Source organism: Hyla sarda, chromosome 6 (assembly GCF_029499605.1).
Source record: "Hyla sarda isolate aHylSar1 chromosome 6, aHylSar1.hap1, whole genome shotgun sequence".
NCBI classification, from domain to species: domain Eukaryota; kingdom Metazoa; phylum Chordata; class Amphibia; order Anura; family Hylidae; genus Hyla; species Hyla sarda.
In genome coordinates, this window is record NC_079194.1 from 150,596,240 (window position 1) to 150,621,776 (window position 25,537).

Below are 25,537 nucleotides of genomic sequence, written 5' to 3' on the forward strand. Positions count from 1 at the left end.
ACAGGGTTAGACAGGGCATAAATTGAGCCAAACAGTCCTAGCTAAAGCAGCTGACTAGCCAAAGGACTAACTGTGTGCAGAGTCTCAGCCTAATCTGCTTTGTGACATGTCACATGTGCCCCATGACCTCAAAGGCAAAATGCCATCTAACACTTTAGGCCAGGGACACACAAAGGTTTATATTACATGTAAACGCAAACATACTGTCATATAGATAAAAAAAACACACACAATAATACACGAATACAGTATATATAACCATTAATCACATATTGTGACATACATACATTAACAAACATAACCTAACTCGTGTACAGGCACATATATATATATCCATATGGAAGCAGAAATGTGGCTGTATTACACTAGTCTAAAACTGCTCATGCACACAAATATTCTCATATGATTGGCTAGAATATAAAAACCACAGTAAAGTGAAGACATATTAATTGTCTTGTTAAGAGATGGAATAAATAAGGCATAAAAAAATAAAGCAAATGAAAATTCAGATTTTATGGGAAAGCGCAATGATCTGACTGATCTTCAGGTCTTGTGGGGGGTGTCCCCAGTATGAAGTGAATAGTACCTAACAAAAATGGTACACGGAAGGACAAGTGGTGAACCAGTGACAAGACTGCTAAAGGCTCATTGATGTGCAGAGGTAGGGTAGGGTTGGATAGAGTAGCCCATCAGGTCTAATTCCACAGAAAAGCTGATGCAGCACAAATCATGAAGAAGCCGATGCTGACTATGACAGAAAGGTGCCAAAACACACTGGGCATCACAGAGCTTGATGCATAGCTGCAGATTGGTCAGACTGCAGCACATGGAGCAATAAAAGAATGTGGCTTGTCAGATAAATCACATTTCCTTGTACATCATGAAGTTAGTCAGGTGCCTGTGAGTCACTTTTTCTAGGGAAACGATGGCACCAAAATGTACTATAGGAAGAAGGTAATGCTCTGGGCAAATTCCTGCTGAGAAACCTTGGTTATTGGTATTCATGTGAATGGTACTTTGACATGTACCACTTACCTACACATAACTGCAGATATGTATTTTTATGAATACCGTACATTATATGGTACAATAATTGTTAAAATAAAAATATATATACAAATCATTAGCAAAAAAAATTAAAACTAAAAAAACAAAGTTAAGGATGAAAAAGGTTCAAAGGATTAAAAAAACTAAAAAAGTAAATGTCAAAAATCACCGCATTGGAAAGCAGGTGGTTTTAAGGCTATGGCTGATCAATGTACAAATTTTGGGCAGGTGCTGCTGTACTCCAACATTGGCTCAAGTTTTACATCAGTGAACAGAAGTTCAACAGAATTTCAGGTTTGCCAATCTGATGAAGAATTCTGTCCCCTGAAATGTGTTGTGTGACCATTTTTATCATGTTGGAATAAGTTCTACTTTTTTTGCATCACTACTGATATACTGCAGCGCCTGCATAAAGGGAATTATTTCCTGCTTCCTGAATGTTTTCATCACAGGATCTTGGCTTCATTTTCCTGTAAACCAGGGCAAAGCAGCAGTCTATACATTACATACCCTGAATGAGTGATATGCACATTATCTATATGCTCTAAGTGATCGGCTAGACATTACACTGCTTTTCTTTTTCTTTCTCTCCAGAAAATCCCTTTGAGGAGAAAATCAACCTAGCATAAAAAACAAGGCGCTGACCCTCTGGTCTCACACTCTTTGGGTTAATAAAGCTCTGGAATATTTCTATGATCTCAGAGGATGAAAACCCATTCTGTCATTAGCACTAAATATATGGCTCAAACATGAGCCTTAAAGGGTACCTCTCATCAAATAAACTTTTGATATATTTTAGATTAATGAATGTTGAATAACTTTCCAATAGCATGTTAATAAAAAATATGCTTCTTTCTATTGTATTTTTCCCGATCAGTCCTGTCAGCAAGCATTTCTGAATCATGCTGGAGTCCTAAACACTCAGAGCTGCCAGCCTGCTTTGTTCACAGCCAAAGAGGCTGTGAACAAAGCAGGCTGGCAGCTCTGAGTGTTCTCCTTTGTGAACAAAGCAGACTGGCAGCTCGTAGTGTTTAGGACTCCAGCATGAGTCTGAAATGCTTGCTGCCAGGACTGGTAGGGAGACCCCTAGTGGTCATTTCTTCAAAGTGGAAAATTAAATAGAAAGAAGCATATTTTTTAATAACATGCAATTATAAAGTTATTCTGCATACATTAATCTATAATATATCAAACGTTTTTTGGATGAGAGGTACCCTTTAACACATACATAAACACATTAAAATTTACATAGTACTAAGCAATGAGTGTAACTTCACCACTTCATACAAGTGGATGACAGGGAGGTATTAGATTGCATTTCAATGGGGGGGGGGGGGTGTTTAACGTACTATGGGAGTCTATTGTAACATGTAGACACCAGATAAGAATTCAGCGCTGGCGTCCATACATAACACTGTACAATCATCAAATCCAGGATGTAGGGAGATGTGTGGGTGCAGTTATCAAATAACCAGACGAGTCACATGACCTTTTATTTCAGTGCATACTAGAATTCAGTGTATACTAAATATTCTGTGTCCTGTGGTACATGAACTCCACAAGATCTCAGAATGCGTCCTGTGGTACATTAACTCCACATTATGTCAGAATGCGTCCTGTGGTACATGAACTCCACAATATCTCAAGAATGTTTCCCATGGTATGCGGTGCCAAAAAATTAGCAGCAGATACTATAAGTTCTTCACAGTCAAACCACCATTGAACAAATTGTTTTTAAACAAATACTACAGATGCTCAATAAGATTTTGCTCGGGATCAATCAAACATCAACAAAATATGGTGAAAAACAGGTTTCAGGTAAAATCCCCCAAAAGACAAACTGCCAATGCCTCTGCTTGGAGAAAAAAGGTTCCATCTCCAGAAGCAATAGGCCTTCTTTACAATAAGAACTGTATAACTAAGGAACAGTCTACCTCAGAAACTGGCAACAACCTTTAGGGGTCACCCCCCCAAGGGATAAGCCCTAAACTAGAAATCTCCCACTAAAAACAATTCTTTATGTGATTATTATAAGACCAGAATATCTGAACTACTGAACGTGAGTGTCACTTAAAAATACAGCCAATGTTCATTAATATTATCCTCACACCCTTTGGTTTGGCATGCTCGCTTTCATATGCACCATACGCTATGGTTGCTATAAGTGTGTATTATATTGTTCATCTACAGACTGCTATTAAAATCAAGTCTCAGTTAGCCCTCCCGACGTTTCGTCAGCTCCCCTGACTTTCTCAAGGGAGCGAAGTGAAACGTCGGGAGGGCTAACTGAGACTTGATTTTAAAGGGGTATTCCGCCCCTAGACATCTTATCCCCTATCCAAAGGATAGGGGATAAGATGTCAGATCACCGTGGTCCCACTGCTGGGGACCCCTGGGATCCCTGCTGCGGCACCGCGCTATCATTACAGCACAGAGCGAGTTCGCTCTGCACGTAATGATGGGCAGTACAGGGGCCGGAGCATCGTTACGTCGCGGCTCCGCCCCTCGTGATGTCACGGCCCGCCCCTTTCAACACAAGTCTATGGGAGGGGGCGTGGCGGTCATCATGCCCCCTCCCATAGACTTGCATTAAGGGGACGGGCCGTGATGTCACGAGGGGCGGAGCCATGATGTCACGCTGCTCCGTCCCCCGTATCGCCCGTCATTACGCACAGAGAGAACTCGCTCTGCCGCGGTGCGGTGCGCGGTGCCGCAGCGGGGATCCCGGGGGTCCCCAGCAGGGGGACCGCGGCGATCTGACATCTTATCCCCTATCCTTTGGATAGGGGATAAGATGTCTAGGGGCGGAATACCCCTTTAATAGCAGCCATATATCTATAGATGAACAACACTTTAGCAAATTGTAATTTGGTCTAAAGACCAGACACAGACTTGTTGCTTGGGATGTGTTGTCTGACAACTTCACTAAAAATACCTTGGTTATAAGCAACAGAGAAGCAGCCACCCCATGTTGGAACCCATCCTGCTTTATTAATCAGCTTTTTCTAAAAATAGAACTTGGGTGAAGAAAGACTATGTAATGAACATCAGAACAGCCTCTCAGTTAGGATGTTCTTGGCTGTATTCCATCAAATGTCCTATATAAATTGCTTTTTGTTGCCTCCTATTCCAACTCCAAAATGCAAATATCCCAAAGCTTCAGTCACTCAAGCTTTGAAATTCAAATCTGAGTCCTGAAGTGAGCTCTCCAACTTCGTGACCTAGTTGTACTTGTCCCTGACAGGAGGAGTGCTGAGGCTTTTACAGTGTCCCTCTGAAAATGGGTGCCACCGGTTGGGAGGAGTGACCTCTCATTACATTCCTTGGTGCAGGCTTAAATCTATATAACATTTTAGCCACTTTTATACATCATTTGTCACCATACTGGTCTTAAAGTTACCTCATGCTTTATGCTGCATTATTATTCAGATTCCCTGTTTCTCAGGCTGCAGGACTTTACATGTCACTGCTGTCCCATAGACTATGTATTGCTGTGATACACTGTGAAAGATGTAGATGGAGATTTATCAAAACTACTATGGGCAATATGTTACTATGCACAAGGTTTGATAATTCTCCTCTGTAGTGTTTACATCTGCCATTGTACAGCATATTAGTACAATATGTCCACATAATGTGCTACGGGATTGAGTGCAGACAAATTTCAAGCAGCATTCGACAGAATTGTAAATGCAGTTTTGGTTGTGACTGGAGTATACTGATACATTCACAAGGCATATTTTTCCTGAGAGTAGTTTGGGATTTCTGCAGCATATTTTGTTACTTTTAACACATTGTTTTTTTAAACATATTTAACCTTTTCCTGCATTTCCAATGTGCATTTCAAATGCGTTCAGAATAAGTGACATCTCACCTTTTTTTAAAAGTGCACTAAAACAAATTTGAGCCACAGCATTTATTCCCATTGAAAACAACAGGTGTACACTGCACACATTTCTATATGTATTCTGGCATTTAATATTCAACTAAATATATGCTGTGTAAACAAAGCCACAGACTCTATACAACTCAAAATCAGTGCCAGATAAATAAAGCAAAGGATCTGTTAAGTCTCATAACACCCCACATAGCATCCCTAGCCTCTAAACCCCATGCATTAAGTACAATATACAAGGATAAAATATGATTTGTATTGTGGGTTGTTCTTGTGGTGAGAAGACGCCAAGCTTTGACTAATTAGATAAACATTCAGTCTGAGTTTAAGCAGTGGGTACAACACCCGGGCAGACAGAAGACAGGTTGCTTTGGGTACAAAGCCATGCAAAATAAGTGGGATTTGGAGGTAATCCTCTTAGGGCGAGATTTTCTGATGAGGCAAGCAGCGGCCTTATCATATTAATTCCAGCCGAGGTGTTCAACTCTTGTGATGGCTGTTGGCATGTGAAGTTGTAACGCAGCGGGGGAAGCCGAGACACGTGCTTCCCAACAACGGAGCAATCATTTATAATTCCTGCAAAACTAATCACTGCTCGAAAACATACAGACTGATCTCCATTCCCCCACAGGACTTAAAATACTAGAATCTTTATAAAATCCAAACATCTGCATGTAGGAATAATATTCGTGCATTTTCCTGTAAAGATTGCACACATCATTTAGATAAAAGCAGCTTGTATAGACAAATGTAGCAATCATGATTCTGCTGGCTATTATAGGAAAGAGTTAATAAGCCTGTGGAAATGCAGGGACAGTTCTTCTTTCTGCCATCAGATGAATATGCAAAGTCTGGTGTAAAGATGACGCTTCCCAAATTACAAATCACCAGAGCAAATTGTGAGCAGAAACTGAACAGGCAGGGAGTGGTGGGAGATTTCTGATTTCTCTGGAGTCTGTAGCATTGGGAGTGTGGCTTAGGAGTATAACTTTGGCAGTAACTCAGGACCAGTAAAACACAAATTAAGTAATATGTGTACACAGTGGCCCTCATTTACTTAGAAAATCGGGTTGTAAGTCTATCTTGCTTTCTTACCCGACTGCTTTTTTCCCCTGGTATTTATTATTATGTCGCATCCTGTTTGTCGCACGTGGGTTTTGTTGGTTTTGGTTTCCAACTCCTCTGAGCTGTCGGGAAAAAATCCACAACAATACAACAAATTCGGGTTGGAAACCTTAATAAATACGTGGGAAAGCTCAGAAATGTCGGGTCCGTCGGGAAAAAATGTCGCATGGTGTCGCAGACTGGCGCACGATGTCTGCGACATGGCGCAGACAAAGATGCGCCAAAAAAAACCGACAAAAGAGGTCGGGTTTAGAATAGTAAATGAGGGCCAGTGACTCCAACAGCAGAATAGTGAGTGCAGTTCTGGAGTGTAATACAGGATGTAACTCAAAATAAGCAACATAAGTAAACACTGACTATATGAGCAGAACTGTGAGTGTAGTTCTGCAGTCCAATACAGATGTTACTCAGTACATGTACATGAAGTAATGTAGTATATGTACACAGTGACCCAATCAGCAGAATAGTAAGTGCAGTAAGAGAAGTTCAGCAGTCTATTCTGCAGCAAGACACCTCCACAACATGATGCTGCCACCCCAAGCTTCATAGTTGAGCTTAAAGGGGTACTCCGGTGGAAAAAAAAAAAATTCATATCAACTGGCTCAAGAAAGTTAAACAGATTTGTTCATTACTTCTATTAAAAAATATTAATCCTTCCAGTACTCATCAGCTGCTGTTCACAACAGAGGAAGTTGAGTTGTTCTTTTCTGTCTGACCACAGTGTCTCTGCTGCCACCTCTGTCTGTGTCAGGAACTGTCCAGAGTAGGAGCAAATCACCATAGCAAACCTATCCTGCTCTGGACAGTTCCTGACATTGGCGGAGGTGTCAACTTCAACTTCCTCTGTAGTATAGAGCAGCTGATAAGTACTGGAAGGGTTATATTTCATAGCTTTGCATGGATCAGCGTTATAGGGGGTTGATTTCTCAAGCCTGTAGCTCAGGCTTAGAGCAATCAAACGCCATGGAGAAAGGTAAGGGGACCTCCGCTCACATCCTAGCTGATCTGGACATCGCGATTTTATTGCGATAGTCCCGATCAGCCCGACTGAGCTGCCGGGAAGCTTTTCACTTTAGTTTTAGACACGGCGCTGCGTTTAAAAGGTTATTAGCGTGCGGCACAACGATTGGTGCTGCACGCTATTAGCCCAGGGTCCCGGCTATCATTAGCCGCCGGGCCCGACCCGGTATGATGCAGGGTCACGGCGTGACCCCGTTTTAAATACCAGAACCGGGCGCAGAGGTTAAACAGATTTGTAAATTACTTCTATTAAAAAATCTTAATCCTTCCAGTACTTATTAGCTGCTGAATACTACAGAGGAAATGGTTTTCTTTTTGGAACACAGAGCTCTCTGCTGACATCATGCCCACAGTGCTCTCTGCTGACATCTCTGTTCATTTTAAGAACTGCCAAGAGATGGAGAAAATCCTAAAAATGGAAAGAGATATCAGCAGAGAGCACTGTGGTCATGATGTCAGCAGAGAGCTCTGTGTTTCAAAAAGAAAACCATTTCCTCTGTAGTATTCAGCAGCTAATAAGTACTGGAAGGATTAAGGTTTTTTTAATAGAAGTAATTTACAAATCTGTTTAACTTTCTGGCACCAGTTGATTTAAAAAAAAAAAAGTTTTCCACGGGAGTACCCTTTTAATGACTTCAGTCTAAGTGTATGGCAATTCATGACTAAGTGACCCCACCAGCTAAATACTGACAGCAGCTTTGGAGTATAATAAAGGCTGTATTATTGCTAAGTTGTTTATTATTATGTTTGGTATTTTTTTTTTAAATAAAAGATCTACAGGCAGGTTCCTAACACTAATTTACTGCAATTAATATAACTTCAACAACAACGGCTATAAAGAGTAAACCAGAATCAGGGTATCCCATGTTATCCTTATTTTACATTTTTATATCTTGCCATACTAAAGTCTAGGTAACTTTATTACTTTCATTTATTGTTCCTAAATCAAGTGTGGACTATATTATTACACTTGTTGGTTATAAGAATTTTAGAGGGGCCTCATCATTGTCTGTCTTATGGCATTAAAGGGGTTGTCCAGGGAAAACTATCTTATCCCCTATCTACAGGATAGAGGATATGTAGCTGATCATGGGGGGGGGGGGAACAACAGCTGGGACCCTCTGCAATCTTCTGTACAGGACCTCGGCTTAGTAGGTGCATGCAGCAGACATCAAACGCTCCATTCATTTCTAGGGTGCTCTGAAGAGACCCAAGCACAGCACTCAGGCATCTCTGCGATCAGCTACTTATCTCCTATCCTGTGGAAGCAGGAACAGAGGAACAATTTTCCAGCTGGAGAATAGCAGTAAAAACTATGGGGGAGATTTATCAAAACCTGTGCAGAGGAAAAGTTGCTGAGTTGCCCAATGCAACCAATCAGATAGCTTCTTTCAGTTTTCAGAAGCCTTGTAAAACATGAAAGAAATAATCTGATTGGTTACTATGGGCAACTTAGCAACTTTTCCTCTGCACGGGTTTTGATAAATCTCCCCCTATAATTTTATTGATGCATAAAAGCAGCATAACCGGTAGGGGTTTCATGCACACCAGATCTGAAGCCTTTCGGTCATGTGGACCTTAGTCATAGAATAATCTACCAAGTGACTAAAATGCATCTTCTGTTCCTGGTATCCTTGCGGCTCTGCTCTGGGCTATCCGTGGTCCATACAGTGATAGTATATAAATGAAATGTAGGGAGCCCGTTGTAAAGGGGTGACTAGGGGCAGTGGCACCCCCAAAAAGCTGCTAATTACCAAATTCGGGATCCTTCCCTTAGCAGCTGAGCGTGTTTCCACTATTTCTTGGTCACTACCTTTCTGGTACCATTTTCTGATTATGATTAAAGGGAATCTCTCTCGGTTTCCCTTAATGTCACTAACCAAAGTACCAGGTAGGGGTTAAAACGTCTTCTTGAGAGCCAAGCAATTTGCAGTTTTTCATTGCCTTTGGCAATAACATACATGAAGTGTTTCATGTTATTCATTATAATCTGGTGTCAGTGATAACTACGGTGTAGAGTGTTAAAGCTTCACGATTGAACTGGCTCACCTTTGCCAAGCTGCACGAATCCCAGGATTATTATCAGACACAGGGCGAGAAGTTTTGCAGCTGCGAATGCATCCTGTACCCTGGTGGCAGCTTTAACACTGTAGCAGTTAATCGCAGTCAGGAGCACTGAAATACAGAAAAAGATGGCAACAGTCAGCATCAACAGGATGTTCTCAGAAATAGGAAGTACTTGGGCAATAATGTGGTTCACGTACTGTGAAAGGCTGCAATGGGAACAATGAACCATGGATGCAATATGATGGGGATTCCTGTATCTGGGTACAACACAATCCCACCTAAAAAACATTGCTTGGGTGGCACTTTCCTGCTTACAACCAGTAGCAGTGTTTCCCAATCAATAAAATGCAGGTTAAAATATCAGAAAGCAGTAAAAAGTGTTTATGTTCCCTCAAAACTATCAAACCTTGTGCAAAGGAATAGTGCAGTAGTTTCCTATGGCAACCAGATTACTTCTTTCATTTTTATAAAGGCCTCTGTTAAATGAAATCTGGAATTTGACCGGTTGCTATGGGCAACTGTTCCACTGTTCCTTCAAGATCTGATAAATCTTCTCTATAAGTGAGACCAGCCTAAATCCAGCATCCAGTAACCTGGAAATCAGCCCATGAGACCTTAGGGGGCACTACTATTCTACTTTGTGAAGCCATTTTTTCAGGCCTAAAAAGCATGTGCCTCTATGTTTTTGAGCAATAAAATAGTTAATCTTGCTGGATAAGTGCCTATGTTTCTATCTGGATCTACCAAAGACTCTAGTTAATTGGCTCACAGAAAAAGAAAAAAAATGATTGTATGGCGAGTACCCCGTGTCACACAATGGGAGAGATTTATCAAAAACTGTGCAGAGAAAGAGTGGTGCAGTTGCCCATGGCAACCAATCAGATTTCTTCTTTCATTTTTAAAGAGACCTGTGAAAAATGAAAGAAGAAATCTGATTGGTTGCTATGGGAAACTGCACCACTCTTCCTCTACACAGGTTTTGATAAATCTCCCCCAATGAGTGCAAAGCATGCTTTACACTACACCATGCTTTACACTACAGTTCTACTTGTTCAGACTGGATGCTATGTAAAAGTTTAGCAAAAAGTCAGTACAGTAATATCTGATTTATAATAAAGCCAAGATAGAATATTTACAAAGTACAAGTAACCAGCCCTCCAGTGAAAAAAAGGTCATCAGGAAACTGCTGCACAAGGATGGAGGGAGGGAGCACTAATCAAGGGTAGAAGCATGAAGGTTGGCAATAAGGGTGCATTCACATCATGATTTGGGCATACAGCAGCCAGTTTTTTAATTCTCCTGCCGGCCTAAGTCGTACCCTATTAATTTCAATGTGAAACCGCAGCAGAACACGGTTTACAGTTCAGCAACAAAAACTGGTATGGTCCAAAAATGAGCCAACTGCAGTCACTAACTGACTCCCTCCGGCTCACTGAAATGAATGGGGTACGGCAGGGAAACGGCAGCTATTACATTTTAGATTCTCCCGCCAGATTAAATTGCCATACCCCTAAAACATGATGCAGCCTAAAGGGTCTGCCAAAAACAGCACCACACCTGTACAAAGGTTGTTAATGGTATTGCAGCTCAGAACAAGAAAGGTGAGCTTCAATAGCACAAACAAACCATGGACAGATGTGGAACGGTTTTTGGAAGAGAGCCTCCATGTTTTTTTAACCCTGCACAATGGGAAAATCCAGTTCCGTTAAAAATTATACGGTGACTTACCTACTGGGTAATATTATTTGATACCAGGAAATTGTATTTACTTGACAAATTCTGTATCAGTTTTATTACTCCCCTCTTTCTACTGGATACACCATAAAAGTATGAGAATTCATATTTCCCTATTGACTCCCAGATTCATTTTTTAGGCTCTTTTTTCCCCCAAAGAGTTCTGTTTTTAGCCTATGTATATGTTCACAAGGCTGAAAATTAGGGTAATGTCTGCTTGGAAAACACGGAAGGACGTTCTGTAAATTTGCATGTTCCTCCAATGCTAGGACCACTTGGAAATGTGCCGTCTCTATAGACTGCAATGCCTTTCCAAGCGGTTCCGGCAAAAAAATTGACACGTCAATTATTTTGGGAATTGTGCAAATAATTTGCTGAAAAGCCTTTAGTTTTGCTCGGGAGACAAGAAATTCCTTACAGTGGTAGCGTCACTCAGCATCAGAATCAGTAGTATTCCTCATAAATGGACATCTTCATCTTAGGGCCCAATTTCTGAGCGAAATTCAGCATAAAAATTCCACTTGGAAATTCTGATGCAGTAGCTTCCCATTCAGCTGTACTGTGCACATGTCCATTCTTTAAAGAGTACCTGCCACCATCTCCATTGCTTTATATTATGCTGCTGGTATGTTGCGCTCTTCATTACCTGTTTTTCTTTTTCATTTTTGCCCAGTATTTCCTTCATAAACCTCTTCAAAGCTTTCTCACTGCAGTGTTCAATGTAGCTGAGGTGCGCCATGCACTGACAGGCAGGGATCTGCGCTGTGCTTGTCAGTGTCCAAGCTGCACTATAAGTGTTAGGACTCATGCATGAGTCTGAACTCTATGAGAGACTTGCGACCAGGACATGTAGGGAGACCCCTAGTGGTCCGTTTCTACAAGTCAAAATAAATATATAAATATAAAAAAAATGTAATGACATGGTATTAGAAAGTTGTTTCTAATACAATAATTAACAGCATATAACCGTTTTTGTGAGGTCAGGTACTCTTTCAGCAAAATCCGTTTAAATTGTCATCTATGGAGACAGCGCATTTTAGAGCCCACATCCAACTGATTCAGTTAGCACCTGCTGCACACAAACTGTCTACCCGAAATTTTTCTTCCTGACTCCTAATGATAACGCCACTGACTAAACACAATGCCAGAAAATGCACAGGTGAAGCTCTGCAGATTTTAAAACAAGCTTTTACTGCACAAAAATGAGCAACTTTTTTTTTACTTCAAATCAAATGCGAGCAGAAAGACCCCGGAGGCCAAAACTACGGAAAACAAGACTAAAATAACAGAAATACATATTTCCTATGTATGGGCTACTGTATAGAATCTATTCAGGAATAACGAGTTGACATGATCTGAGCTCCTCATCTCTCCTCACCAGACTGCTGGGAACTTCATCAAAAACTAACCTATGAAAGGTAAAGACACATGCTAAGAAATGCTAAACTACCACCTCCAATTCTTTGGATACTGACTGGGGACTTCATGTGAGGTCCTCTATAAATCTGGGGTCTTTTGTCCCCCATTTCTGTCAGAGAAGTAGAAGCACATTTATGGAAACTCCCATTAGAGTAAATAGGACACGCCTCTGTGCCTATTAAAGCGGATACCTCATTGTCATTATTAGCGAGGGTCTCAAAAGTACTAAGGATACGTCACCAAAGTTTAGGTCAAAAAACCCTATAAGGCCACATGAACACAGCAGAATTCTTATCAATATTTTGTATCAGTATTTGTAAGCCAAAACCAAGAGTGAAACACACAAAAAGAAAAAAAAATATATAACAGAAAATGTGCACAGCTTTTGAATTTTGGGCCTAGTTATAGTTTTGGCTTACAAACACTGATAAAAAATACTAACAAAATTCTGCGGAAGTGTGGAAGTGGTCTAAGGGGAATTTCACTAAAGACAAAAAGGGAGATGTATGAAACCTTGTGCAAAGTAACAGTAGAGCAGTTGTCCATAACAACCAATCAGATTCCAGCTTTCATTTTTTTTTTTTTTTTTTAGTCCTCTATCCTCTGAAAAATAAAAGCTGGAATCTGACTGGTTGCTCTCAGCAACTGCTCCACTGTTCCTTTGCACAAAGTTTGATACATTTCCCCCAAAAGCTTTAACTTTTTTGCTGCCACACAAAATATTCGATCAGCTTATAAGCTCACAAGCCTCCGGCGCTGCATTGCTAGTCATCCGGCATGGAGCGAAGTTCGCTCTGTGCACTGGATGACTGGGGTGCCGCAGCGGCAGGACCCCCGTAATCAGACATCTTATCCCCTATACTTTGGATAGGGGATAAGATGTTTAGGGGCGGAGTACCTCTTTAAGGCATGGACCATAATATCAGTGCTGTCCCCCATGAGTGTTCATGAGAGGTGGCTCTGAAACTCATCATATACGTTTCTGATTGGTTTTAGGACAAAAACCTCTCTACTACTAAAAGGGTGGGAAATAAATATTATCCTTTTTTACCTACTAATGGACAAAAAAATATTTGTTTCTTCAAAGGTGCCTATAGCCTTTAATCAGAATCTGTCAGCTCTGTTTTCTGCTAAACATATATAAAATTCCCTTTTTATTTCTTAGTCAAGTATCAAGGAGGCTGTGCCAAGGTGCTCAAGTGCCATAGTCTGGCATACCTCTTGCTCACCATCACCTCCCAGGGCCTCCCTTGACACTTGGCTGAGAAATAAAAAGGGTGATTTTTTTTAGTCTGGCAACGACCATCAGCTTTAGCTTTCATCTCACATTGATATGAAAACTTATAAATTGTCTGTGCACTATATATAGGACATCCTAAGGCTAGGTTTCCACTTGTTTTGTTTTTTTAAATAATTTTTGTGAAAAAAACGCTGCGGCCAGATGTTAGCTGCAAGTCAATAGAAAACTGCAAAATGCCGTATCCACTTGGAGTTTTTCAGTTTGGCTATTTTTTAACCATCAAACAAAGAAGCTTTATTGAATAGTGAAGTAATATACATACAACTTGACAATGCATGACAAATAACCAAACCAGGTCTGTCGACCTATAGGGAACAGTGGAACCAGGTACACTCGGCCAGCGGTCAAATAACAGCTCACAGTCAATGGAATACAAGTATCTTGCAGGGTATGGTTAAGTGCCACAGTAGCATAATAATCCATACATGATGCCAAATCAGGGAAATCCCAGACCCCATGTATAGTGGCCTCTTACAAAGCATAGTCAATACAAGGTGACGCAATGGCATATATCAGGGCAATGTGATGACGAGAGCCACGGCTCCCAAACTAGATTAAAGTGGTTCACCTGATCCTCCCTAATGGCTGACATTTTTATTAATCATTTGTATTAATCTGCTCCACCACTCTCGGAAGGCTCATGTGTGCACCTTAGCCAGAAGTAGCGTCAGCAGGTGACGTGAAACTAGTTGCCTCTCTTTGGTGTGCCCCGCATTGGCGAGCTTGCCGGCTCTTGCTCCCCGCTATGAAACATTGTTTTATCTTTTCAAAGAAAGGAAGACCAGAGCACATACTGGAAGCGCATTACAGCGTGACACGGACCGTTGCCCGACGTCCCCTTCCCTCTACCGCACACCCTGAAACTGAAGTTATGAAACAAAGAAATTACGGCAAGCAACAATACTGGTATGTGCTCCGGTCTTGATTTCTTTGAAAGTATATTTTTGTGATTCACTTCATTACTGTTACGTGAGCACTACCAATCTGTGTCGACGGGGGTCAGTGTGTTTCAAGGTGTGTAGGATCCAGCAACTATAATCAAGGGATCCACCTGTGTTTGCAGTGCTGAATATACTCTGTGTTACATTTTGAATTACATTGTTTTACCTGTTTCACTGCTATGATTTAGGAATAAAGAGTCCACGAATTGGTGAGTGCAACTTCATTCTTTCTTCTTGAAGGGGTACTCCGCCCCTAGACATCTCATCCCCTATCCCTATGCTGCTGGGGACCCCCGGGATCTCCGCTGCGGCACCCCGCTATCATTACTGCACAGAGCACACTCACTCTGTGCGTAATGAAGGGCAATACATGGGCCGGAGCATTGTTACGTCACGGCTCCACCCCCTCGTGACGTCATGACCCGCCCCCTTAATGCAAGTCTACGGGAGGGGCGTGATGGCTGCCACGCCCCCTCCCATAGACTTGTATTGAGGGGAACGGGCCGTAACGTCACGAGGGGGCAGAGCCGTGACTTAACAATGCTCCGGCCCATGTATTGCCCTTCATTACGCACAGAGTGAGTGTGCTCTGTGCAGTAATGATAGTGCGGTGCCGCAGCAGAGATCCCGGGGGTCTCCAGCAGCGGGACCCTGGCGATCTGACATCTTATCCCCTATCCTTTGGATAGGGGATAAGATGCTAGGGGCGGAGTACCCCTTTAACAGTCCCTATATGTATCCCTATATTTATCTGAAATCTGCACCAACGAGCACAGCTTTTTGCGGTCAGCACTAGTGTAAAGGAGCTACTATTGGGAGAGCGTATCATAGGCAGTGCCTGATCTGTCTCTATATCTGATACCTTAGAGTAGAACTTATAGTGAGCCTGCAATGTGTATACAGTATACACATTGCTGGCTCACTTAACCCCTTGCTGAGTTGTGCGCTATGTGCCAGCCCAGCAATGAAATGGTTAACTTACACTGCTGGACAGTGTAGGTTAACCCTTTGGTTGGTATACAGAATATATAGCTATCTATAGATAGGTGTATATAGTGTATACAGAAGACGAAGTCCGCTTACCTCCCTCGCTTCAGTCCCGGCCGGGTCTGTGTAGCTCCGCCTCCTAATGATGAAGTGAACAGACCCTTCTGGCAGTTTTTTCCCAGACAGGGAGACTCCAGCTATTGCTAAACTACAAAGGCCAAAGGCTGTCTGGGCATGCTGGGAGTTGTAGTTTTTCAACAATTGGAGGCTCCCAGTCTGGGAAAACATTGCATTATGGGTGCTCTCCCCAGCGGAGAGCGCTACAAATGTCCTAACCCATTTTTTGTGTGTTCAGCAACAGCCTGACATTACCAGGGTGGGCGAGGACCATTGTTACTGGCCCTCCCCAGCCTATATAACGCCAGCCTGTTACCACCTAACCCCAGAAGAGCCATGTTTGACGCTCCAGGCCTGATGGTACCGGCTCTTCCCAGCACCCCTGGGCATGCTGGGAGTTGTAGTTTAGCAACAGCTGGAGTCTCATTGTCTGGAATGACACTGCCAGAAGGGTCTGTTCACATTATACAAAACATACAATGTGAACAGAGCCTCACACTTACCACTCTGCCTCCCATCTGTAGCTCCACCCCTAATGATGCCATCATTAGGGGTGGAGCTACACAGTCCCGGTAGAGACAGGGAGCGAGGGAGGTAAGGGGGATCTCCTCTTCTGTATACAGCTATCTATAGATGTATATTGTGTATACCACCCAAAGAGGCTATAGGAGCAGGGAGTCCTGTCAGTATAGTGACAGGATTCCCGGCTCCTGTATAGTATACACAGGTACACTATGCTCCCTTGTATACTATACAGCCGGGGAAGGTGAATAGCGATGCTATACATCACTCCTCATCTCCTTACACTCTGTGGACCGGGCGCTCAGCATCCGACCCACAGACTGGTACCTGAAGACAGGGAAAAAACTGCCACAGGGACAAAATTGGCTGTTTCCACACACCAGGGAAAACGCCAGAAAAAGCTGTGGTAATCTTTCTGGCGTTTTTGCTGGTGTTTTTTTTCTAGGTGTAAGGGGAATAATAATGTAATAGTGTTTTGTATGAATTGTCCAATTATAGGTATTTTTCTTTTTTCTAAAATACAGCTAATCACTATGGGGGAGATTTATCAAAACCTGTGCAGAGGAAAACTTGCCCAGTTGTCCATAGCAACCAATCAGGTTGTTTCTTTCATTTTGCAGAGGGCTTGTTTTTAACAAGACCTCTGCAAAATGAAAGAAACAATCTGATTGGTTGCTATGGGCAAAGAAGCGAGCTGATTGGTTCCTATTTGCAACAGGGCAAATTTTCCTCTGCACAGGTTTTGATAAATCTCCCCCTATGACAACAAACTTACAGATTTTATTATTGGTGCAGCATCCAATATGGACGCCCCTTGTGGCAGCTGCAGTATAACATTCTCTTATGAAACACTGCTTCATAACAATAAAGACTTGGCACTAACAAACTTTGGGAGAAGCGGGGAGTAAGGAATGACGCAGGCAAAGTCCTTTATATGTCAGATGGAAACCTGGACGTGAAGGTTGTCAAAAAGCTGCAGCAGAGCCAGATCAAACACCTTAATCCCATTGCCAAAGACAGCTATTAACCCTTCATGCACAGCAATTGAAGGGAACTATCTAGACAGGTGTATTCTTGAAAGAGGTTTTTGGAGAGAACTAAAAAATATATATAGTAATTTTACATTTGATGGAATAGTGCTCTGTTCACATTTTCTTGAGTACTGCGGTGAATCCTTTTTGTATTAAATGGTGAAACTCTGACCAAGGATCCCACACCTGCACTTTTAATCTGGCCTCTGGGTTGTGCTGCTTTTCTACAGGACAATAGATAGACAGATAGATAGAAAAAGAAAGAGCAGCACTCCCAAGTATTCTAAAGAAGGCATTGTGGGTGCAAGCAGTCTCAGGGGCCCCGGTCCTGGGTCCAAAAGTGTTTGATACAAAGAAAGGGCGTCTGCAGCGCACCATCGTAGCAAAAAGCAGTGAAGTAGCTTTATTTCAGCAATACAGATACAAACAACGTTTCTGTGGTCTCACAACACCATTTTCAAGCCAATGTGCAAGTGATCCATAGTGCTTCAAATAGGCATCCACATGTTTAGCTTGTGCGTGCTAGTTGCGTCACATACTGATCATGTGACAAGTTACGCATGCATTGGTCTGCGCCTGTGATTGGCTCATTGTGGAGAACACGGAAGCGCCTGTTCGGTGCTGATCGGAGATGCAGCTACACGCTTTCTTTGTTTACCTACAGTCAGTGGGTAAGTCCAAAATGCCACCGTCCCATCCCGCCTCTTATTTATTACATTTGATATGCGTATTGATGCAGCCCTATATAGACTTTTGTCTTTTTAATCACTTTACATGTATTTTTCACTCTGCATCTGTTTTTTATACGCTCATCAATATTGGACTTGTATATATTGTGCCTGATATATGTCACAATCTCATGTATTAGCTCATTGCTCTTTATTTATTGTATTATATATGATAATTAATTGATCACATGGGGTTGCCTATTTAAAGCACTATGGATCACTTGCACATTGGCTTGAAAATGGTGTTGTGAGACCACAGAAACTTTGTATCAGTATTGCTGGAATAAAGCTACTTCACTGCTTTTTGCTATGACGGTGTGCTGCAGACGCCCTTTCTTTGTATCTAGATAGATATAGAAAAAAGAAGGTAGCAGCACACAGTGTGTAGCAGTAAAGGTGGGTGCAATGGGGTCCCAGGTCACAGGACTCCCAACTCGAAAATAAAACAGAAGAATACTGCAGCACACTAAAGCGACGAGGAACACGGGGATAGCGCTTATTCCATCATAGTAATAGTAGCTACGTTTCAGCTGCGTGCAAGCAGCCTTTTTCGGCTGGAAAATAAACGGTATCAGCGTGTTCCTTGACACTTTGGAGTGCTGCAGTAGTCTTCTGCTTTATAGATAGATACTGCCTTTATTATACATGATATGAATAGAGATGAGCGAACTTACAGTAAATTCGATTCGTCACGAACTTCTCGGCACGGCAGTTGATGCCTTTTCCTGCATAAATTAGTTCAGCTTTCAGGTGCTCCCGTGGGCTGGAAAAGGTGGATACAGTTCTAGGAGACACTCTCCTAGGACTGTATCCACCTTTTCCAGCCCACCAGAGCACATGAAAGCTGAACTAATTTATGCAGGAAAAGACATCAACTGCTGAGCCGAGAAGTTCGTGAAGAATCAAATTTACTGTAAGTTCGCTCATCTCTAGATATGAACACTGCACACAAGTAGAACACATCCAATATCAATAACAGTAATACAGTAGTAAGTGACCATTAGCCGTCCCTCCTTCCTGAGCGGACCCCTGCTGTTACAAGCTGTCTGTGTTTTTCATGGTCACAGGACCAGCTCAGCAGCCTCTAATATTGCTAACAATTTGCCCTCCAGCTCTCAGCAGAACTGGTTCTACAGTAAAGGTTACAATAATGTTAAACAAACCCACCAGTAACAGGACACGGCAGCCAAGAGATCTGCAGGAAGATATTCTATCCACTGAACTGTTTAAATTAGGACAAAACCGAACTGCAGATCTGTGGCCTTGGCACATAGCATATGTGGGGACACACAGGACACTGTGCCTTATGCTTGTCATTGGTTTGTGAATAAAACCATCAGGTGTAAAAAGAACCTTTCATTTTTTTTTAAATAAATGTAACCTCTCTAGAATCGTCAAGATCTCAAGAATAAAAGGGGTACTCCGCCCCTAAACATCTTATCCCCTATCCAAAGGATCTTGTGTAGAGTTAGCTGCCTTTCCACTTGGCAGTTTTTCTTTTAAATTGCCACTACTGTTTTTGAGCCAAAGCCAGAAGTGTATTCAAAAGAATCTGAGGACTTCGGCCATGTTCACTTGACCGAAAATGTGCGGAATGTCCATACGGAAAACAAGGGCAGACGCACACTTAAATGTTCTGGCAAGCGCTAGGACTGCTCGGAAATGCATTGCCGTCTATGAGACGCAGAAAGAATAGACATGTCCATTCTTTTTCAGACGCTGGAATCAGGATATCCGCTGGAGAAACGCCTCCGTGTGTACAGTGCAGCAAAATCCAATCAAAATAAATGGGACTCTGCTGCAGTGGAATATTCCGCTGTGTGAACATACCCTTCTATGTCTCCCTTTTGCTGGATCCACTTTTGGCTTTGGCTCAAAAACTGCTGTGGAAGTTTTCCAAAAAACAACCAAGTGGAATCCCAGCCTAAGGGTGGATTTACACATACCATATTCGCTGCGGATCTGCTGCGCACTTGATGCAGCGGATTCAATCTGCAGAATGAATTCCAAAGCACATACGCTACATATGAATGTACTCAAAGGGTATGTTCCAGGGATGTGGAAATCCTTTTGCCCAACGCCCAGGACATTCAGTTCCGGGCACCGAGCAGGTGAATTTTTCATGGATTTAGCCGTGCTTTCGGGCAAGCAGGACAGGACTCGAGCCTGCTCCATTCCCGGCGGCGCTCAGCTGATTTCAGTAGCTGGGGGCCGCCGCTAACAGCCCGCATGCAGCAATTGCTGCAGCCGGCTATTAACCCATCAGACTGTCGATGTCAAATCTGACAGCGGCATCTAACGGAACCTAATGCATGCCTGGTGGAGTAGCGGATTGCACTGCAGGGGGGCAATTCCCTATGGAGGTAGCAGGAGGGCTCACCTCTCCTTCCATGGCTGCTGTGGATCTGCATGTGATTGAGACTGCCTGAAGCAGGCTTAACCAAATGAGCACAGATCACACAGATCAATGGAGTTCAATAGAACTGCATTCATCTGTATGATGAATCTAGTGATTCTAGAGGGGACTGAGGGGATTAATAAAGTGTAAAAAAAAAATTAATAAAAGTTTTAAAAAAAACCTCACATTAACCCCTTCCATATTAAAAGTTCCTTTTCCCATATAAAAATTTGGTAGGCCCGTGCGTAATTGTCCAAACTATTAAAATATAACATTATATATCCTATACGGCCAATGGCGTTAACGTAAAAAAAACAACAACAAATTTTTTTTTTTATTGTGTTAACATCATATACCACCCCAGAAAAAAAATTAAAGGGGTACTCCGCCCCTAGCATCTTATCCCCTATACAAAGGATAGGGGATAAGATGTCAGATCGTGGGGGTCCCGCCGCTGGGGTCCCCCGGGATCTCCGCTGCAGCACCCCGCTATCATTACTGCACAGAGCAAATTTGCTCTGTGCGGAATGACCGGCGATACAGGGGCCGGAGCATCGTGACGTGACAATTTTTTTAATTAGTAAATTATGAGGGAAACTAAATAAATTTGGCATTGCTATAGAATGGTGTAAAAAAAATGATAATTATTATTATTTTTGTTGTTATGGAGGAAAAAACATGCAAAAGCTAAATAAATAAACTAATTAACACCTTATTTACATATTATTTTGGTTGAAATTATTTTGTGTACCAGGACAAGTGGATTTTCATGAGGTACAAGTAGATTGTGCTCCGTTTTAGTCCCTATTTCCACACCCCTGTATGATAACTTCAGCGCTGCAGCATTGATATCTTTTTGGCTACAATTTAATCAACAAAAAGGGCATGCCAAACCAGACAAACCTGTAAGCTTCATTCTAGCTTTGTCATAGACTGATAGAACAATTCTAATTATGGCCACAATTTTACTGATTCACATGTAAATTGTAGACATAGCCAGTTCCCATACAGAAGACTCAGTTATAACACGAGAGTATGAATGACAATATCAGCCTCCTTAGAACATGTTAATATGGCCACGGCCAGCTTAACACCTATATTAGATCAGTAATCTCATCAGCAGCAAAGTAAACAGGATTTTCTAGAAGATGCGGCGAATCCTCCTCTTACACATCTTACGGCAGTTCACCTGATTACCGACATCCTGATCCCTACAGTATAAGGCAGATGATCCAAAGTCTATGAACAATACATAATTTCAATTTTAAAGGACACTCCAGGACTCTGTATACATCTATATCGCTCTCCCCACTAATCTGTCACCCAACACTACTTTATCATTACCATTTCGCAATGTGTATATACCCCTTATGCACTCATGTATAAATGACCTATTGATGTGATCTAATAATACCCTGTTCCCCACTGGCAATGTGTCCGTATTTCTGGTTTTAGACTTGTTTTACAGGGGATGTGCCCTGTAATGGTAGGAGCAACGTGCTGTACATAATCGGAAGCTCCTTCTCCCGGTTTCAACTGGTTTGTAACAATATTGTGTAGTTTAGAAGCTGATGTCATGCTGGAGTGAGAACGAGGGAAGGGGAGGAGCCTCGTAGATAGAATGAATGGGAGGCGGGGCCTCAGTCATCCAAGAACCATGTGCTGGAGTACTGAGAGATATGATGCAAACTATGCAGGGAGGCTTGGAGGAGCCGGCACCATGACATCCCTGAATGATCTGAAGATTGTATACTATGTATTAACATCTGTTCTAAGTCTGGTTGACCGAAGAACTGGGAGACTGTAAACAGTAGGATTATAGTATAATGCAGTGACTTTTCTTAGTCTGACATCTAAGATTCCAGGAGGTTTGAGACTTATCATATGTACAATTTTACAAAAAGCAGTTGCTTCTGATTATGAAACAAATACCTAGCAATATCCTATCCATAAATTATAAATATCCCCAAATAAAGACTGTAAAACACTATGTATGCCAGGAAACCCCTGTAAAGAGTTTTAGATGCCCTACATTGCTCTGCTTGGGTCTCCATTCAATAAAAGGTTAGAATAGGTTCCTGATTCTTTATCATAGGGATTTAGCAATAAAGTGTTTAAAGTGAACCATTGCACTTTGCTTTAGAGGCTATGGCTGTCAGGAAATACAGACAGATTTCAAGGCTATAGGTGATATACAGGAATGTCCTCTATAGGTAAGGGCTCATTCACTTTGCTGTTGGGCTCCGTTATGTGGAGCTCCATCAACCCAATCAATCCTCCAGAACGGAGCGGAGCACACCGGCAATGTGAAACCAGCCTAACATCTATAGACACAGTGTATATATTATATATACAGTGGGTCAAATAGTAACCGATCAGATCACTTTAATAGTCATACTTGCCTGGATGCATGAATGCAATAAGGTTTCATAGCCTATTTGGCTATCAAAAGGTGGAGACAGCTACCTTCCTAACATACATTGTATCAGTTCCATGCACTTGTAGTTTCTGTGCCCCAAAATAAAAATTTTAGCAGGTCCCCATGTCTACCATGTGCCATTTATAATACTGGTGCCTTGTTATAGGCAGAGGTGAACCAGGGCCTAGGCAAACTGCAATGTGCTACATTGTATATATAGGTTTATTCAGTTGTATGAGTAACATTGTAGCTATAGAAGGTTATACAGGTCTAGATGTTACACTTTATTACACTTCGTATAGGGGGTGTATACAGTTCTTGATGTTACAATATATCTATAGGTGGTGCATACTGTTCTAAATGTTATATTGCATGTAAATGATGTGTATACAGTTCTAGCTGTTACAATGTATCTATAGGTGTAAACAGTTCTAGCTGTTACAATGTATCTATAGATTTATACAGTTCTAGCTGTTACAATGTATCTATAGGTGTAAACAGTTCTAGCTGTTACAATGTATCTATAGGTGTAAACAGTTCTAGCTGTTACAATGTATCTATAGGAGGTGTATACAGTTCTAGCTGTTACAATGTATCTATAGGAGGTGTATACAGTTCTAGCTGTTACAATGTATCTATAGGAGATGGATACACGTCTAGCTGTTACAATGTATCTATAGATGTATCTATAGGAGGTGTGTACAGTTCTAGCTGTTACAATGTATCTATAGGAGGTGTATACAGTTCTAGCTGTTACAATTTATCTATAGGAGGTGTATACAGTTCTAGCTGTTACAATTTATCTATAGGAGGTGTATACAGTTCTAGCTGTTACAATTTATCTATAGGAGGTGTATACAGTTCTAGCTGTTACAATTTATCTATAGGAGGTGTGTACAGTTCTAGCTGTTACAATGTATCTATAGGAGTTGTATACAGTTCTAGCTGTTACAATGTATCTATAGGAGGTGTATACAGTTCTAGCTGTTACACTGTATCTATAGGAGGTGTATACAGTTCTAGCTGTTACAATGTATCTATAGGAGTTGTATACAGTTCTAGCTGTTACAATGTATCTATAGGAGGTGTATACAGTTCTAGCTGTTACACTGTATCTATAGGAGGTGTATACAGTTCTAGCTGTTACAATGTATCTATAGGAGGTGTATACAGTTCTAGCTGTTACAATGTATCTATAGGAGGTGTGTACAGTTCTAGCTGTTACAATGTATCTATAGGAGGTGTATACAGTTCTAGAGATCACATTGTATATACAGTAGGGTACTTACAGACACACATGCAGGCCACTAGCTTGGCAGCGTCGTCGGGCACTGGGCAGGTGGGGAAGAGCGGTTTGAGCAGATAGGTGGAGAATACCAGGGCCACGATGTACTGTGAGGACGGCCGGATGATGAGCAGCTCCACCCAGAGCTTTAGGAAGGCTGGGAGCGGCCCGTACACCTCCAGGACATAGGCATAGTCTCCCCCGGACTTGGAGATGGTAGTGCCCAGCTCAGCATAACACAGAGCACCCACAATGGAGAAAATACCGCAAATGGCCCATACCAACAGCGACAAACCGGGGGATCCCGCCTCTCTTAGCACGCCAGTGGGGGTGACAAAGATGCCTGAGCCGATGATGGTGCCCACGATGATCGCCACACCGTTGACCAGGGTGATTGTCCGCTTCAGCTCCACCGCCTCTTCTCCCGGGGCTGCGGCTCCATTCTCCCGAAGCATTTTTTCACTGGCCTCTTCCTCGTGGGGCCCCGGGGACCCCGACTGCCGGCGCTTCAGGCTGCCCCCCGACATATTCGCTGTGGTGCTGGTGACTGGTCCTTCGGCTGGTGCACAGTCCGCAGGAGATGCTGGACAGTCAGCAGGTGCTGTACCCTGAGTCAGTATGTGATACTGAGACTGGCTCTAGAGCTGCTCCTCAGTGTGACCCTGAGTGTCAGCTGTCAGCTCAGTGAGTGCCCACCTATATGATGCTGCGCTCGAAGTAGGTGACTTGCTGGGTGCCCCTATGTCTGACACTCACTGCAGTGTCCTCAATGGGTGCTCCAGTCCCTTGTGGTGGGCACTCCGGGGGTGAATCTCTTTCTTGCTCGGTGCCACCTCTCTGGCTGGTTCCACGTGAGTGGGTGCCTTCTCTTCCTCCACGTGTTCCCTTGTTCGGCAGCTCTTCCTGGGTGCGGGCTCCCCCGAGTCGTCAGTGGCTTGTGTAGCTGGTCGGGGTACCTGTGCCCCTGTACTGACTGCTGTTCTCGTTATCCCCGGTGTTTGTTCTCTGACATCCCCCGCTCCCGCCGCTCAGGTTTTATTCTCATGTTCTCACAGACGTCACGAGAATTACATATTAATGGTGATGCAACAGGGATGAAGCAGATGGAGAGCAGGCAGAAGGTTGCCCCCTGCTGGAGGATGGCGGTATTGCACATTACCATCTTACACCCTAGACCTCTCTTTCCCAACCAGGGTGCCTCCAGCTGTTGCACACCTACAACTCCCAGCATGCACGGACAGCCTTCGGCTGTCCGTGCATGCTGAGAGTTGTAGTTTTGCAACAGCTGGAGGCACCCTGGTTGTGAAAAACTGTCCTAGACCCACTGCCCTGATATTAAAAGCTAGTTATAAGAAAAATGTATGTCGCTCATGCACACGTAGAGTATTTTTCGTTTTTTATACATAGTTTGATGGCCGCATACTTCGACATATATTTTCTGCACCGTTTTTCTAGCCCGACAATGGGACGTAGTTTAGGAATGGATTTTATGCCCAAATACG

The 25,537-nt window shown here is 42.6% G+C and overlaps 1 protein-coding gene across 1 annotated transcript in view; it reads right to left on the reverse strand.

Moving 5' to 3' along the window:
* SLC7A5 (solute carrier family 7 member 5) overlaps positions 1–25,153 on the reverse strand; it is a 55,954-nt gene extending 30,801 nt beyond the window's left edge. Inside the window, exons 1-2 of the mRNA XM_056525551.1 lie at positions 24,040–25,153; positions 9,137–9,262 (exon numbers count right to left, since the gene is read on the reverse strand). Coding sequence (XP_056381526.1) covers positions 9,137–9,262; positions 24,040–24,562 — 649 coding nt within the window. The 5' untranslated portion in view covers positions 24,563–25,153. The remainder of the gene's footprint in view (positions 1–9,136; positions 9,263–24,039) is intronic.
* Between the last annotated feature and the right edge of the window lie 384 nt (positions 25,154–25,537).